Genomic DNA, 14,874 nt, shown 5'->3' with positions numbered 1-14,874 from the left:
ATTTTCTTTTGCTAAATTGGGATGCTCACTGGGCTTAGCCGTGCCCGAAAGAAGGCGTGGTCTAGGCCATAGGGGGCGTAGCCTCATGGGATGCCGTGATTGCAGGCCACACCCCCTTGTTTCATCACTACGGGGGGATGGCCATCTCTGTGTAAGCTGATGGCCATGCACCCAGCCCCTCTGCCTCAAGATGGACTTGAATAAACTGTCTGAGTGTTTACAGAAGAACGTACAGAAATTTTATAAGCAGTTAAATGTCTGTGCATAGATTATGCTAACTTTGCATCCTCACTTGCAGGGATAGTGGAGCCATTATCCAGGGCTCCTAAAGCCTGTTAAATACCCCTTAATGCACTTTTTAAAATCCCACAGAGAACAGCCACGTGTCTGCAGCATATGGAGACCAGCTAATGTTGCATTCACTTCTGTTCCAAGCTCATACATGGTGCATTAACCTGGAGCGCATACAGTTATATACCGTGCGTGATCACTTCCGCAGTAAGTCTTAATGCTTCCTCACTAAACATATGTTGTGTGTGCCTAGGACACTTACTGGTAAAGGCCACAGTAAGTATTTACACGCAGAGGTATAACTAGGCATTGGGGATATCCTATTCCGTGTGCTAATATACAGCACAGTTATACGGCCCTTTTCCTTTTTTAGCCCGGTAGTACTGTTGGCCTATCCAATTACAGTTCATTTTTACCATGTGGTACATGACTCATTATCAGGCTATGACACATGGAATCTTGGATAAGCTCCCTCACCCATCGGCTGAAAAATTGAACTCTGATGGCTACGCACACACTGCACACAGTGGAACAATCATTGGATGGTGAGCGGCTTGCTAATGGATTTGCAGATAATCGTCAGTCATGCTAAGCAATTCTTAGGCTTGCATGGAGCGAGATTTCACTCTGGCAGGGTGGTGTCTACCTGATCATAAGGGTCTGTGATTTAGCAGAGCAGCGATCAGGTCTTCTTAATAACCCCCTATGTATCTATTCAGGTCCTTCTTGTTGACATTTTGAATACAATTTAATAAAGGGGTGAACTGGAACTGTGAATGTTAGAACTATATAAGCAGGGACAGTACAGTTATTGACAGGGAACACATTCCCGCCAAGCTGCACAGCGCCTAGGCAGCCATCAGCGGCGCCACTGGTCATTGTAGCAGTCAGGTGGGTAACAGTATGAGTACAATATGAGGTAACAGTGTGAGCAGAGACAGAACAGTTGTAACAGAGACAGTACCGTTATCACATAGAGGACACGGGATACATATGGCTGAGTGCACAGTTCCTAGGCAGCCATTGCGGCGCCATCTTGCATCTTCCTTTAGGGAGAGCCGTGGGTGGTGGGGGGGGGGGGGGGGAAGAGTCACTAAGACCTTGGATGTGTGTGGGGTAGAGAGAGTCAATGAGGCCTGGGCAGAGTCAGTGAGGCCTGGCGCTGGAGTTGGGCCCTCCCTGGGCTGAGATCCATGCCACGATGTCTCCTGGGGGCACCGCTGGTGCCCTCCCGTAGCTTCCCCTCACCTCTACCACTGATGGTCGCCGTAAGCCTGGATGCCGGGTCGCGGGATAGGCGCCTGCAGACCTCTGTGTGGGGCCTCTCCTAGGCCGGACCACCGCTGCCTGGGGGGATCCTGGCCCTCTCTCCTCTTCACTCCGGGTGGCCGTCTCAGCTCGCGATCCCGCAGTGAGGCTGGGGGATGGGAGCTCCGTGGATGGAGCTGGAGCTCCCAGTGTGGTTTCCTTTCCAATCCTGACTGTCCTGCTGCTGCTCCAGCGGTTTGCAGCATTCGCCGCCGCTCGCTGGCAGGGGTGAGCAGCGCTGTCTCTTCCCTCTCCTGCCTGCTGCATGCCACCCCGGAGGCCGGGGTGGTGGAGCTCCATGGATGGGGGACCGGAGCTCCACGTTCAAACGACCATCCCCTGCCCCACCGGATGTAATGTAATGTTGGTTATGTTACCCAATGTATTAAGTAGTTTGGGGAAATTTTATATTTGTAAACCTGTGGAAAAGAAAGATACTCACCTGACGCCTAATATAATACTTACCTGGGGGTTACATGAGCTTTGTGCTTTATAATTCCATTTACACATAATAATCATGTTTTACAATTTTTTTTGTATCTGTTACTAATTACTGGACCATTATACATGCGGCCTGCTTTTGCCAGAAAGAAGAGATTAAATCTCCTTTTGTTTATTTGTTTGTTACCGCTCAGGATGAAATGCAATGCAGCCGCTAATGAAATTCCTTCCAGGATGCCGGAGCCGCTTATTAAGATTGAGCATGATGCCAAACTAATAAAACAATCGAATGACAGATTTGCAACCTTGTGTTCTGACCCCTCACTAAGCTGTTTTCGAGCAAGACACTGCAAAGTTAACAAGTTCTCGTGGCTGGCTAACGTGGTCTAATGCTAAAATCCAGACTCCTAGGGGTACATTTACTAAAGCTTCTAAAAATGAAAAGAGGGGATGTTGCCCCTAGCAACCTGTCAAATTCTGCCTATCATTTCTCTGTTGCATCTTGGAAAATGATAGACAGCACGGATGGTGTAATGAGTGCTCAGGTCATGGGTTCCATTCCCAACATGGCCGTGGATTTTGTATATTATCCACGCGTTTGCGTGGGTTTCCACTGGTGCTCCGGTTTCCACCAACAATCCAAAAATATACTGGTATATGCAGAGGGGTGTGGTCTAATCTGGGAGGTGTGGCCACATCCCCAGGAAATATCCACTAAAAATAATGGTCCATGCAGCAAAGTGGGGTATTTGTCTCCCTCTACAGCTAGCCTTGCCCAACGTGCCCCTCAATCAAGCCCTCTTGATAATTAGTACCTGTCCCTTTCCTTTGTCTATGTGGTAAATGTTTTAATATTCCTTTTTCAATATTAAGCTGACACCACAGTAGCAGATTGTGACAACACTATGCTCTCATTATATTTTACTATACTTTGTAATAATTACACCTTTAAGTCTTCTGAGGTTGCTGAGTAATATGCTGCCCCATTGGGCCCCTGCTAAGGAATGGTATGTTGCTAATAACAAGCATCAATTAGCGGTTCGGTGTGTAACGGGCCCATTAGTGGTAATACACCGCCGCATGAGAGAACTGCAAGCTAATAAAACAATTGACTGTATTCTATCATAATTTTGTGCTTTACTCTGTAAAATGGTAATATTTATATATTGTGCAACCTAAATGTTCCATCTAATCACACATTATTATCAACTACATGTACGGTGGAAGCAGACACTTTGTGGACTGAAACAATATTCCCAATGCATACTTCCCAACACTAGAGGAAATGGTGCCATGGTACACTAGGGGGCGTGGCCTTTACCTTGTCGGCCATTTTTATGCTACATTCTGTTGCTACACCTGTCTTTAAGGCAAGCAGCTGTGCAACACCACCCAACCCTGCTGCTAATCAAGATGCAGTTCCTCCTGACCAGGGACAGCTCTACCATTAGGCAGCTGCCTAGGGTGCCAGGATATGGAGGGGGGACCACCGAGTCTGTCTATAACAAAGTTACGGATGTCTATGAGGAATACAGGTGGAGACTGGAAAGTCTAAGATGCCACCACCACACTTCCAGTTGAGGGACTGAAAAGTGGGGACCAGTGGCAGTGTGGGGTGGGTGGTTTGCGTAGGTTGCCAAGAAGCATTACAGCGGCCCTGCTCCTGACTGTCAGTCTTTACCTATCAAGACAGTATAATAATAAAAAGCTCAGTGATGTAATTCATAAGCAGGATTCTCATCAATGTTTGTTCATCACACAATATGGGGCAGCACGGACAGTGTCATTGTCAGCATCACAGCACTGAGGTCTTGGGTTCAATGACTGTGTGGAGTTTGTATATTCTCCCCGGGCTTTCGTGGTTTTCCTCCCACATTCCAAATATATATACTTATATATATACTCGCTGGTTATTTGGCTCCCAACAAAATGAACCCTAGAATGTCTGTGTGTGCGTGTACATCTGGTAGGGAATATAGATTGTAAGCTCCACAGGGCAGGGACTGATGTGAATGTTCAAATATTCTCTGTAAATCACTGCGGAATATGTGTGCACTATATAAGAAACTGTCAATAAATAAATATAGCTGCCTCCATTATCCATAGTAGGTGACTTGTGATCTTATACATCTTATACATCTTTCTGGCTTAAAAATACTTCATTTCTCATTATGCAGGAAAGCGAAAGAGAAGATTATAGAACTTTCCTTGCTGTCCACAAGGAGGCGATATCGTCACTGTGGTGTTGCAAAGTTCCTGCTTAAGGTTGGTTTAGTAATTCTCTCCCATGCAGATACAATTCTGTACATAAGATGGTTATGGGCAGTGACTTCATTTCCAGCATGCTCTATGTGCCCTCATATTGGTACTCAACCAGCAAGACAGCGTTATTATCTACAGCAGCCCCTCTTAATATTGTTTGGCAGCTAGCACCCCATTGATCTTGAAAATATGTCGTCAGGCGCCCTGAAAAATATGCTGTGATTGTTATGTCAGAAAACCATACATGGTCACCTTAAGATTTATACAAAACTTGTCAGCCACAATTTTATACCCCTTTCACAACGCACTTGTTAAACGGTATACTGGAAGAAAAGGTAATATAGTCCCAAGGCGCAAAGCCAAGATCCTGCTGCCGTACACCGGAAAATGAGGATCACCGGAATCCTCTAGCATTTTCTTTGGAAAAACCAATGTAAATTGGGCGCTGGATCCCTTGTTTATCTCCCTGAATATGAGATCAGTGAGCGTCTCATATAAGTTGGATATAAAAAGTGAAAAAAGACATATATTAGTGTGATGTCTTTATAACAAGTGTATAAGAAGGGGGAGGGGAAGGTAAGTTCCGAGATATATAGGATCCCTTACCCTCACTCACTCAAAGTGATCGGTGAGCAAACACACCAAGGTATCTTTAGGTTTTTCTGGGACACCACTGTGAGTGATTAATGATCTAAAGATGTGGATGCGTACCGTACTCACATGCACGGATGCAATGCCTCTCCTATCAGGGTATCTTTTGGTCCACTATCTGTTTTTAGTCTTTTTCGGGCCAATGGCCTCCAGACGGTCCCAGTCATCCCAAAAAAGGAGGAGAGTGCAAATAGACTCAATATAAAAGTTTTATTGGGGTAACATAAAAAGTGGGTGCATGAGAACAAACTGCCCCCAAGATGGTAAAGTCAAGGATTACCTGAAGGAGCGGTGCGTGGCCACCCACCGCTAACCAGGCAATTCCAGGGGTACAGATGTAGCAAGCACAGGTCCTCTCCACCAACGCGTTTCGACAGGCTAGCTGTCTTTTTCAAGGTTGGAGGTTGACTGTGCTAGGTGGTGGTATTTATACCTGTGGCATAAATCAGCAGCAATGGCTGATAGCCCTCCTCTAAACGGGGAGGGGGCATTTCCGGAAGTGCCCATAATTATATGAAACGAGTTCAAAGGGATATAGAAACAAAGTGTTACATTGCAAGACAGGCTTAGACCTAGATGCGCCCATCCTTAAATTTCTAGATAGGTAATTTAAACGGAGAACACCAGTTAGGTGTAATCTCCATACCCAGCTTCCGCCGCTTCCGATTGTGTAGCATGAGTCGATCTATGCCAGACCCAGAAGAAGCGGCGGGTGACACGCGCCTGAAGCGCAAAATGTCACTTCTGCCGCTTCCAATAGTGTGGCACTGTATTCAAGACCCGGTGGCATGTGTCACTTCCGCCATCCTCCGTATGCCAGGATCCGTTTTTTGAAACGTTTTGGAAGTGTGAAAGCGGTATTAAAGTTTAAAGAGAAGGGCAGAAAATGTTTTTGTTTTTGTTTTTCTTTTAGCTAATGCTGAGTCCCAACTTCATATTCGTTTTTCTTTTATTATCTCCCATTGACCGAATAATGTCATTTCACAGTGACACCAATAAATGCTGTAGATGTGATTTTCCTAGATTTTGCTAAAGCCTTCGACACTGTACCACACAAGAGGTTGATAAATAAAATGGAGGACCTGGGATTAGGGGCAAATATCTGCAGATGGGTAAGGAGCTGGCTGTGTAATAGAGAACAAAGAGTGGTTGTGAACAGTGCAGTTTTAAAAATGATACCAGTACTAAGTGGAGTGCCACAGGGTTTGGTTCTAGGGCCCATTTTGTTTAACATTTTTATTAACGATATTGGGATAGGGTTACTCAGCAATGTATCTATCCATCAAAACTGAGCAGAGTTATTAAATCATCAGATGTCACCATGCTTCAAAATGATCTTGACAATCTAGATGAGTGGGCAAAAAAGTGGAAGATGAGGTTCAATGTGGACAAATGCAAGGTCATGCACCTTGGGAGACATAACCAGTGTGCTAGTTATAACCTAAGCGGGGATGAATTGGGTAATTCAGTACTCGAAAAGGATCTAGGAGTCCAAATAGACAGCAAACTAGGGTGTAGTGCTCAATGTAATATAGCAAATAAAAAGGCCAATAAAACTCTAGTATTAAAAGGGGCATGGAAACTAGGGACTCAAAAGTAATTATGCCTCTGTACAAATCATTGGTTAGACCGCACCTCGAATACGGAGTACAATTCTGGACCCCACACTATAAAAAGGACATCATAGAATTAGAAATAATCCAAAGAAGAGCAACTAAGTTTATTAGGGAAATGGAGACTTTAAGCTACGAGGAGAGATTAAGCAAGCTGGGACTACTTACACTAGAGAAGAGACGTTTAAGTGGGGACATGCTCAACATCTACAAATATATCAGGGGCCAATATAAGGGACTGCCAAACACCCTTTTTTCTGCTAGACAGGAATCTAGGATGAGAGGGCACGAGTTTAGATTAGAAGAAAAAAGATTGGTACTTGTGTACTTTCACGGCTCCCATCGCATGCCATCGCATACCAAATGTAGTGGCATGCGATGGGATGCGATTTTTGCTGTTTTTAAGCATTTTTTAAAAATCGCATGCCATCGCATGCAATTCGATCGCATGCAATTCGATCGCATGCGATTTTTTACAGAAATGCATCCAAATGCATTGAAATTAGTATCAAACATGTTCAATGGCCCCCAAATGTCATTTTTGAGGCTGTACCACCCCCACTACCAACGCGAACCCGAAGCGTGGCGAGTGAAGCGAGCCCGCGAGAGGCGGGGGTACGCGTCCTACGACCTTTTCATACCCCCACTATCCACGTCGGCATGGAGTTGAGAATAGAAAGTGTGGCGAGCGCAGCAAGGCGAGGGGACGCGGACACCTGTGAAGCCCGCGAGGGGACGCGTATACCATTTTTTACTATGCGATGGACATCGTGGGAGCCGTGATTGTACACAAGTACCAAAAGATTTTGTTCATCTAGAAGAAAAAAATTCAAACAGTCAAACTTTGGAACTCTCTTCCTGGAGAAGTGGTGTAGGCAGATATTATAAATACGTTTAAAATAAGGTTGGATAAACATTTATTGGTTAAAAACATCCACGGGTCTGAATAAGTAACAATCTGTCTTTAAAATATCAGAACATACTATACAACAAGGGATTAGCTACTATAAACATAGGTTGAACTAGATGGACGCAAGTCTTTATTCAGCCTCACCTACTATGTAACTATGTAATGTTTTTGTTTTATGAATGGCGCTAATACACAATGACTGGGCGGATCGCAGGTTCATGGCAGAGTCAAGTAATTGATATTATTATCATGAAAATATGCACTGCTCGGGTAATAGGGGGGAAATAGGGGATGAAGTTGCCATCCAGATGGTTAGGATCTCGGCAGTCATAAGGCTGGAATCTCAACAGTCTGCATCCCGAACGTACGTATGCCGAGCAGGATTCTGGTTAGGCTGCAGGTGGGAGGTAATGGTGTTGGCACTAGGAGGAGGGTGAGACTAAGGTAAGGAAAGGTGGGGCTGCGGGAGGGGAGGTTAGGGTTAGGCTACAGGGGGCGAGTTAAGCTGCAGGGGGCGGGTTAGGGTTTGGCTGCAGGGGGCGGGTTAGGGTTAGGCTGTGGAAGTAAAGGCTACTGTTAGGCCACAAGTGGGGGTTATGCTGTGGGAAGGGGTTAGGCTGGGGGAGGGCCCCAGACACTAGTACGATTTGGTGCTGTTATAGACAGCATCGGACTAATAAATCCTGTGAAAAGTGTAAAATCGTGTGCCAAATAGTTCCAATTCAAATGCGGGGTCCCATGCGGTTTTTGTCAGATTCGAATATTGGCACTGCTACCGCAAGGATACATCGTATCCCTGGGTGGTGAATATGATCATATGCGATACATCGTATGCAAAATGACCGCATACGTTGTATCTCATGCAATCTAGCCGCTGGAAAGCTGCTGGTGAGATGCTGATGCAAGTCTGCATGTGATACGACTTAGTGTATGGGGGACAGGCTGCGTGAGGGAAGGTTAGGGTTAGACTGTGTGAGGGAAGGTTAGGGTTAAACTGTAGGGGGGTGTTAGAATTACTGTGTGGGAAGGTTAGGCTGCGGGGGGGGGGTAATGTTAGGCTGCAGGGGGATTAGGCAACAGGGGGGGAGGGTTAGGCTGCAGGGAGGTTAGAGTTAGGCTGCGGTAGGAATGCATAGTGTTAGGCTAGGAGGCTTAGGCTGTGGGGAGGGTGTTAGGGTTAGGCTGCAGGAGGGTAGGGTTAGGCTGCGGGAAGGTGGTTAGGATTAGGCTGCGGGGAGGGGGTTAGGCTGCAGGATGGTAGGGTTAGGTTGCGGGGAGGGGGTTATGGTTAAACGGATGTTAGGGTTAGGCTGTGGGGAGGGGCTTAGGGTTAGGCTGCGGGGAGGAGAGTAGGGTTAGGCTGCGGGATGGTAGGGTTAAGCTGCAGGGAAGGGCCTTAGGGTTTGGCTGCAGGATGGTAGGGTTAGGCTGCAGGATGGTAGGGTTAGGCTGCAGGGAGGAGGTTAGGGTTAGGCTGCGGGATGGTAGGGTGAGGCTGCAGGATGGTAGGGTTAGGCTGCGGGGAGGAGGTTAGGGTTAGGCTGTGGGATGGCAGGGTTAGGCTGCAGGATGGGAGGGTGAGGCTGTGGGGAGGAGGTTAGGGTTAGGCTGCAGGATGGTAGGGCTAGGCTGCAGGATCGTAGGGTTAGGCTGTGCGGTGGGGCTTAGGGTTAGGCTGCAGGATGGTAGGGTTAGGCTGTGGGGAGGAGGTTAAGATTAGGCTGCGGGGAGACGGTTAGGGTTAGGCTGCAGGATGGTCGGGTTAGGCTGTAGGATAGTAGGGTTAGGCTGCAGGGTGGTAGGGTTAGGCTGCAGGATGGTAGGGTTAGGCTGTGGGGAGGAGGTTAGGGTTAGGCTGCAGGATGGTAGGGTTAGGCTGCAGGGTGGTAGGGTTAGGCTGCAGGATGGTAGGGTTAGGCTGCGGGTAGAAGGTTAGGGTTAGGCTGCGGGATGGTAGGGTTAGGCTGCAGGATGTTAGGGTGAGGGTGCGGGGAGGAGGTTAAGGTTAGGCTGCGGGATGGTAGGGTTAGGGTTAGGCCGTGTATAGTGAGAGGGAGGGTTAGCATACTTACTGAAAAGTGTTGGGATACCTTTGTCAGTATTCTAACTGCCGGCACCCTCCTTGTCAGAATCGTACTCCAACCTGATCATTGATAGGGAGATATTTTACCAAGATAAATAAATGAATGTCATATTAATGTACATTATGTAATAACCTTGTGTTTAATGTTTAACTCAATGTAATATCAGCTTCTCAGTATGATGTATCTGACAATACCAACATGTAGCCTCTACTGACACATAGTGTTTTGATACACTATATCAGTAGCAAATAGGAATATAGAATCTATGATACATGTATTCATTCCATAGCTGCTGAAAGATGTGTCCCTGGTCGGCTTTTATGATGCTGTAGTAACTCACGCTGACAGCAACGCCATAGAATTGTTTGCCGGCTGCGGCTTTTCCGATGACATCATCTTGAACAACAAGTTCAGGTAGGAGGGCACTGTATCCTCTATGGTTGTCATTCAAAAGAATTGTGTGCATTCATGATTTTATACAGATGTAGCGCCTGTCAGCTTTGCTCGGCGGCCGCCAGAACCTCCCCTCTGGCGAGCGCCGGCGGACTGGGACCTGCATTGAACTGGGATGTGCTAGCGTGCCTCCCAATCCTTCGGCGGCTGAGGTGTCGAAGAACCGGGGGAAACTCCATTGCCCTGGCCGGAGCTGGTGGCTGGCAGGGGCTGGCGAAAAATTTCGCCAGCCCCCGCCTAGATGAGCCTGGCTCCATCTGTATATAATTTGTAAACATTTACCTATTTATCTCGGAGGTGGACATTTTATTGGTACAGATTGCAGCTTGTGATTTCACTACCAATTAGTGACATCACTCTACTTATCTTAATGATGTCACAAGTTACCCATCTTGTACATACTGATGTAGCCAAGCTCATTATTGCTGTGCCAATCGCTATGCCCCTAGTCCTACAGCCTGCATGCGGTCCCCCTGTCCCGCTGAGGAAATATAAGAGCTGCGCTGTATGCAGAGTGCAACAGGTAGCCGCTGTTTCTGTTGCCGGGCCAGAAAGCACGGAAAGTGATACACCATTGGCATAGTCCGGGGAGGGGGTAGCTGCTGTCCCAATTACAGGGTCAGATTACTCTTTGTGGGCACCCCTGTGTGTGGGGGGCCCTGGGACGACCGCTCCTGCTGTCACTCCCTTAATCCAGCTTCAATGACCAGGCTTTACATCCAAATTAACAGGATGTGGCAGAGACAGCATCTCTCCACATGAGAGTAATGTGGAGGAACCAGGCCAGGTTTTGAAGCAGTCGCAGAAGTCAGGTAAGTAATCAGCAGCACCTGTGATTTCATGTTATAAGGGTTTCCAGGGCAGAGTGCTCTTGCTCTTTAGAGTCGATTAGCTGCCCAAGCGATAGGCCGGATGTGGGCTATGGTAGGGACCACTGGAGTATTTGCAAGAGTCTGTTTGTGCTGTGTTTACCTGTATACTGCTGCCTGTAACTATGCCTGCATGTGGAATTAATCTGGTATGCTGAGACCGGTTGTTCAAAATGAACATCAAAGTCTTCATCTGAGTCCCGATGTACCAAAAGAAGCAAGTTTATTTTTAGTATCACAACAAAAATCCAATATAAGATTTGCTAATCATCTAGTTTGTAGAAGGTACAGTACCTGTCAGTTTTTTATATCTGTAGAAATCTAGAACACGACTGGATGTATACAACAATGATGAGCTACTTCCCTCCTTTCAGCACAGGTGAGGCCATAAGATTTCTTACATTACATAGTAGTCTGTTAATTCCTTCTAACCTTATAGTGATTAGTTCTCTGTCAGCAATGACCCTCTTAAATAGAAATGTACACAGTGGCATCACTACGGGGGTGAAGACGATGCAGGCCGCTCTTGGGTGTCACCTGCAGATTGGTCACACCAAAATGCCGGCTCCTCCTCTGTGACAGGAGCCAACTGCTGCACAGTAACACTATGTGCAGCACTAGGCTCCTGTCACAGTGTAGCAGCCAGAACTGCAGACAGTCAGTCTTTGGAGTGATGTAAAAGGGAATGGATATTAAGCTGCACCCTGTCCAGCAAGGCATCCTTCAAATGAGAGCACACCCCCTTTTGTTAGCAAGTGCATGGGTAATGTGTATCACACCACGTGTCACATAGCTTAGTGATGACCCTGCCTATACGCATTCAATGATAGATATTTTAAGTTATTTCTATAATACTAGCACAATGTGCAGTGTCTTGCTATAGGGAACAATATTAACAATAAAGCGAGACTGAGTATTAAGGCAGGGTAGGCCAGGACAAAATGGGATAGAAAGTGGACAGAATTGGGGGCAGGGTGGGTTAAAGCAGAGGAGAGATGATGAGGAGAAGCCATGTTCGGACTGGCCCACTGGCGTACGGGAGAAATCCCTTGTGGGTTCCACTGTTTGGACCCCCCTCACTCCTTCCTCTGATCTCAGGTTCCAGACTGTGTAGTCACATTATACATTGTTACTCGATTAGAGGGTCAGTTTCTAATGGCTGGCCAACTGTCTGTGATGGTTGGCCATACCCCCTGTGGTAACTAGACACACCCCTTAAACATGGACGCCTGCGACCCCCTGGTGGGTCCTTCATCTCACAGTCCGATACTGGGAGCAGCTATGGGTCATAGTAACCTTTTATGGTCACTAAATATCCCTAACTCTAAATCAAAAAATAATAATGCCTTTTTTTTAAATAAAAATTGAATATATTTTTTAAGTGTTATATTAATGACTAAATATTAAAGCCCTATAGTAAGTGTCTCCAGTGAGAATAAGTTATTGAACAAATACAAAGCTAAATTCAGAGAGTTCAAAAAGTCCCTCCAAAGTGACCACTGCCTGCATTCACTGCGGAGGGTCTATTTGAACTCCCAGTATACTGAATTCCCCAAGATGAGGTAGAGCTTAAAATATGCCCTAAAATGTATCATCTGTGCATGTAGTGGTTAGTCCTACCTACGGCTCGGATGACTAGGTATATCCTCAAGCACTCCTTTTATATGCATTGGGATAATTTGGTTCTTATTTGGATGACCCACGAATGGTCTGCAAGCTGCCCTGAAACCATCTATACAGAGGTGGAACTACCATTGCACCGGGCCCCCCTGAGAACTAAAGGGCCCATTGCTGCCCAGACCAGCAATGACTTCTTGGGTTGGGGGTCAAAATGATAATTTTGCACCAGGCCCTGCCACTCACAGGTTCCACCACTGCATCTACTGTATACTTACCAAACTCTCATAAATCATAGGATTCCATTAGTACATTGTAATGTCCATAGTTATGTACATCATTTATATTAATTCATTTAATTATGTCTAATTTCTCCTCAGAGCCAACCTCTCGTCTGGATGTTGATGATTTACAGGCTGAGATGCTAAAATGGTCAGTGCCTCAATAATTTTTTAAACTTGGAGTGGTATTGGCACAGTGTTCCAGCATGATGACAAGCTTAGATACATTACTGTAGTAAATACGAAGGGCAATAACCATGACTGTTACCCTTGGCAACCCCCAATATATCAGCTAATAATAGTAAGACGAGTGAAAGCAGAAAATGTATCTAATGATATTGGTTAATATCATTAATAACTCGCCCTTCCTGCTTCTCTGTAGCTGTATCAAGCAGTGAAAAGTGCAGTGAAGTGGACCAGAAGCAACCAATCAGAATGTACATGATAAATGTTACCTCAAAGTTGATTGGCTACAACTTCTGCACTCTTCATATCCCTCTTATCACTGTACGCCTGCTGTAAATAGATGTGGAACCATAAAATGTGACTCGGCTTGACCCACTTGGCCCATCTAGTCTACCTGCGCTTTCAATATTTTTTTCCCGCGCATGCGCTTGATTCCTTGGGCGAACGGACTCGGTGGCTTGCACAGTCGCTGATCTGTTCACACGGACTGATGTGAACGCCTCGGCAAGTGCTCAAACCCACATCATCGGCCGGAGGAGTGAATTTGGACCACAGTGTACAGGGCTGAATCGCCCCCAAAATATATTAGATCTGTGATCTATCGGTCCAATATTCGTTCCAATGAAACAATCAGCTCAAGGTATTGGAAGCCTTGGAAGCGTACGGAATCCTTGCTGTTTCTAGTTCCTAATGGGAGTGAACACAGCATTTGTTATATTATTGTGTATTATATTGTTACATTGTTTTGGTGCTGTGGGTGTTCGGGCTCTCAGCATAAGGTGACCACAGTAATTGAACAATCATCGTGTTGATTTCCCGGATAAGTGTGTGGCTTAGCTTCGATTGGGATCCGTGCCTTGTACACATGTCTATTAAGGCTCCCTGGACACCGCAGTGACTTGACGGTCCCTAATCCTATAAAAGCCGTCCCTTGCTTCTATTCTGGTCCAGCATTGATTTGCTAGACACATCGGATCTTTCCTGCCATCTAGTTTCTGGAATGAGCTGTAGATATTCCTCTGTGAGTGAAGCCTTGAAGAGATAAATGAAAGTTATCAGATTTGGCTCGGCGGTGTACCGAGGCGGCCAGACGCTCCCGTGATCACACTGACTTCTAAGAAAGATCAAGCCTCAGATGTGGGTTTTGCAGGAAAGTGCTGCTGCAATGAACAGAAAAGATCCTGTCAGCGGGATGCAGAAAGTTCATTATTGGAGGAAAGAAGCAAAGAATTGAAATAATTTCTTTCAAGAGCCTAATGATGCTGCTCCCAATTCCTCAGCTGTTCTGAGAGGCCTGACATTCTAACCATCCATCTAGTGCTGCTTCCTAATGAATCTCTGCCATTATGTGCATTGTCGTAGTGCTTTGCAAACAATCCAGCAGCAAATAATGGTTTATACTGGAAAGAGAAAATCACAATGGGAGCTCTTTGTGAGATCTGGCACAAAAAATAGGGCAGACAGTGTCATAGTATCGGTTCTTGTGAGATGGAACCTTATAGTCAATAAGGGGAGAGAGATATAAAGCACTGACCAGTCAGCTTGTAACTGACTTTGCTGCCCCCAGGATGCAGCCTGGTTGGAGCCTAGGGGGCGTGGTGGGATGAAGGTGGGCTGTGCAGGGGGGGGGGGGGGGGGGGGGGCGTGGTGGCACAATTGCATCATCATGACTTTGTCCCCCGCTATAAAGTGCATGGCGTCATGCCGCAGTCGCTCAGTTCTCTTGGGAACGTTTTGGATGGCCAGGATATCTTTATTGATCCCCTTGGGACCTGCTGGACCCTAAGCAGACACGTAGGTTGCCTTGTGGAAAATCCACCCTCATACTGCCCACCATCAGTAAACAGCTTGTGGGGGAGTTGCCCAATTTTCCTGGGTGTCGGGAAAGCCACCGGATTTATAGTAATA

At 46.3% G+C, this 14,874-nt stretch overlaps 1 protein-coding gene across 4 annotated transcripts in view; it reads left to right on the top strand.

The window, feature by feature from the left end:
* Positions 1-14,874, top strand: part of LOC146046365 (uncharacterized) — a 194,442-nt gene that overhangs the window by 153,451 nt on the left and 26,117 nt on the right. For all 4 annotated transcript variants that reach the window (XM_083165623.1, XM_083165622.1, XM_083165621.1 and 1 more), the window contains 4 exons: positions 4,218-4,305; positions 9,850-9,974; positions 11,200-11,261; positions 12,880-12,931. In XM_083165623.1, the coding sequence (XP_083021749.1) occupies positions 4,218-4,305; positions 9,850-9,974; positions 11,200-11,261; positions 12,880-12,931 (327 nt within the window). The remainder of the gene's footprint in view (positions 1-4,217; positions 4,306-9,849; positions 9,975-11,199; positions 11,262-12,879; positions 12,932-14,874) is intronic.

The sequence above is a fragment of the Crinia signifera genome, chromosome 11 (assembly GCF_055691185.1).
Source record: "Crinia signifera chromosome 11, ASM5569118v1, whole genome shotgun sequence".
Lineage (NCBI taxonomy): Eukaryota > Metazoa > Chordata > Amphibia > Anura > Myobatrachidae > Crinia > Crinia signifera.
This window is presented reverse-complemented; position numbering and strand designations above follow the sequence as displayed.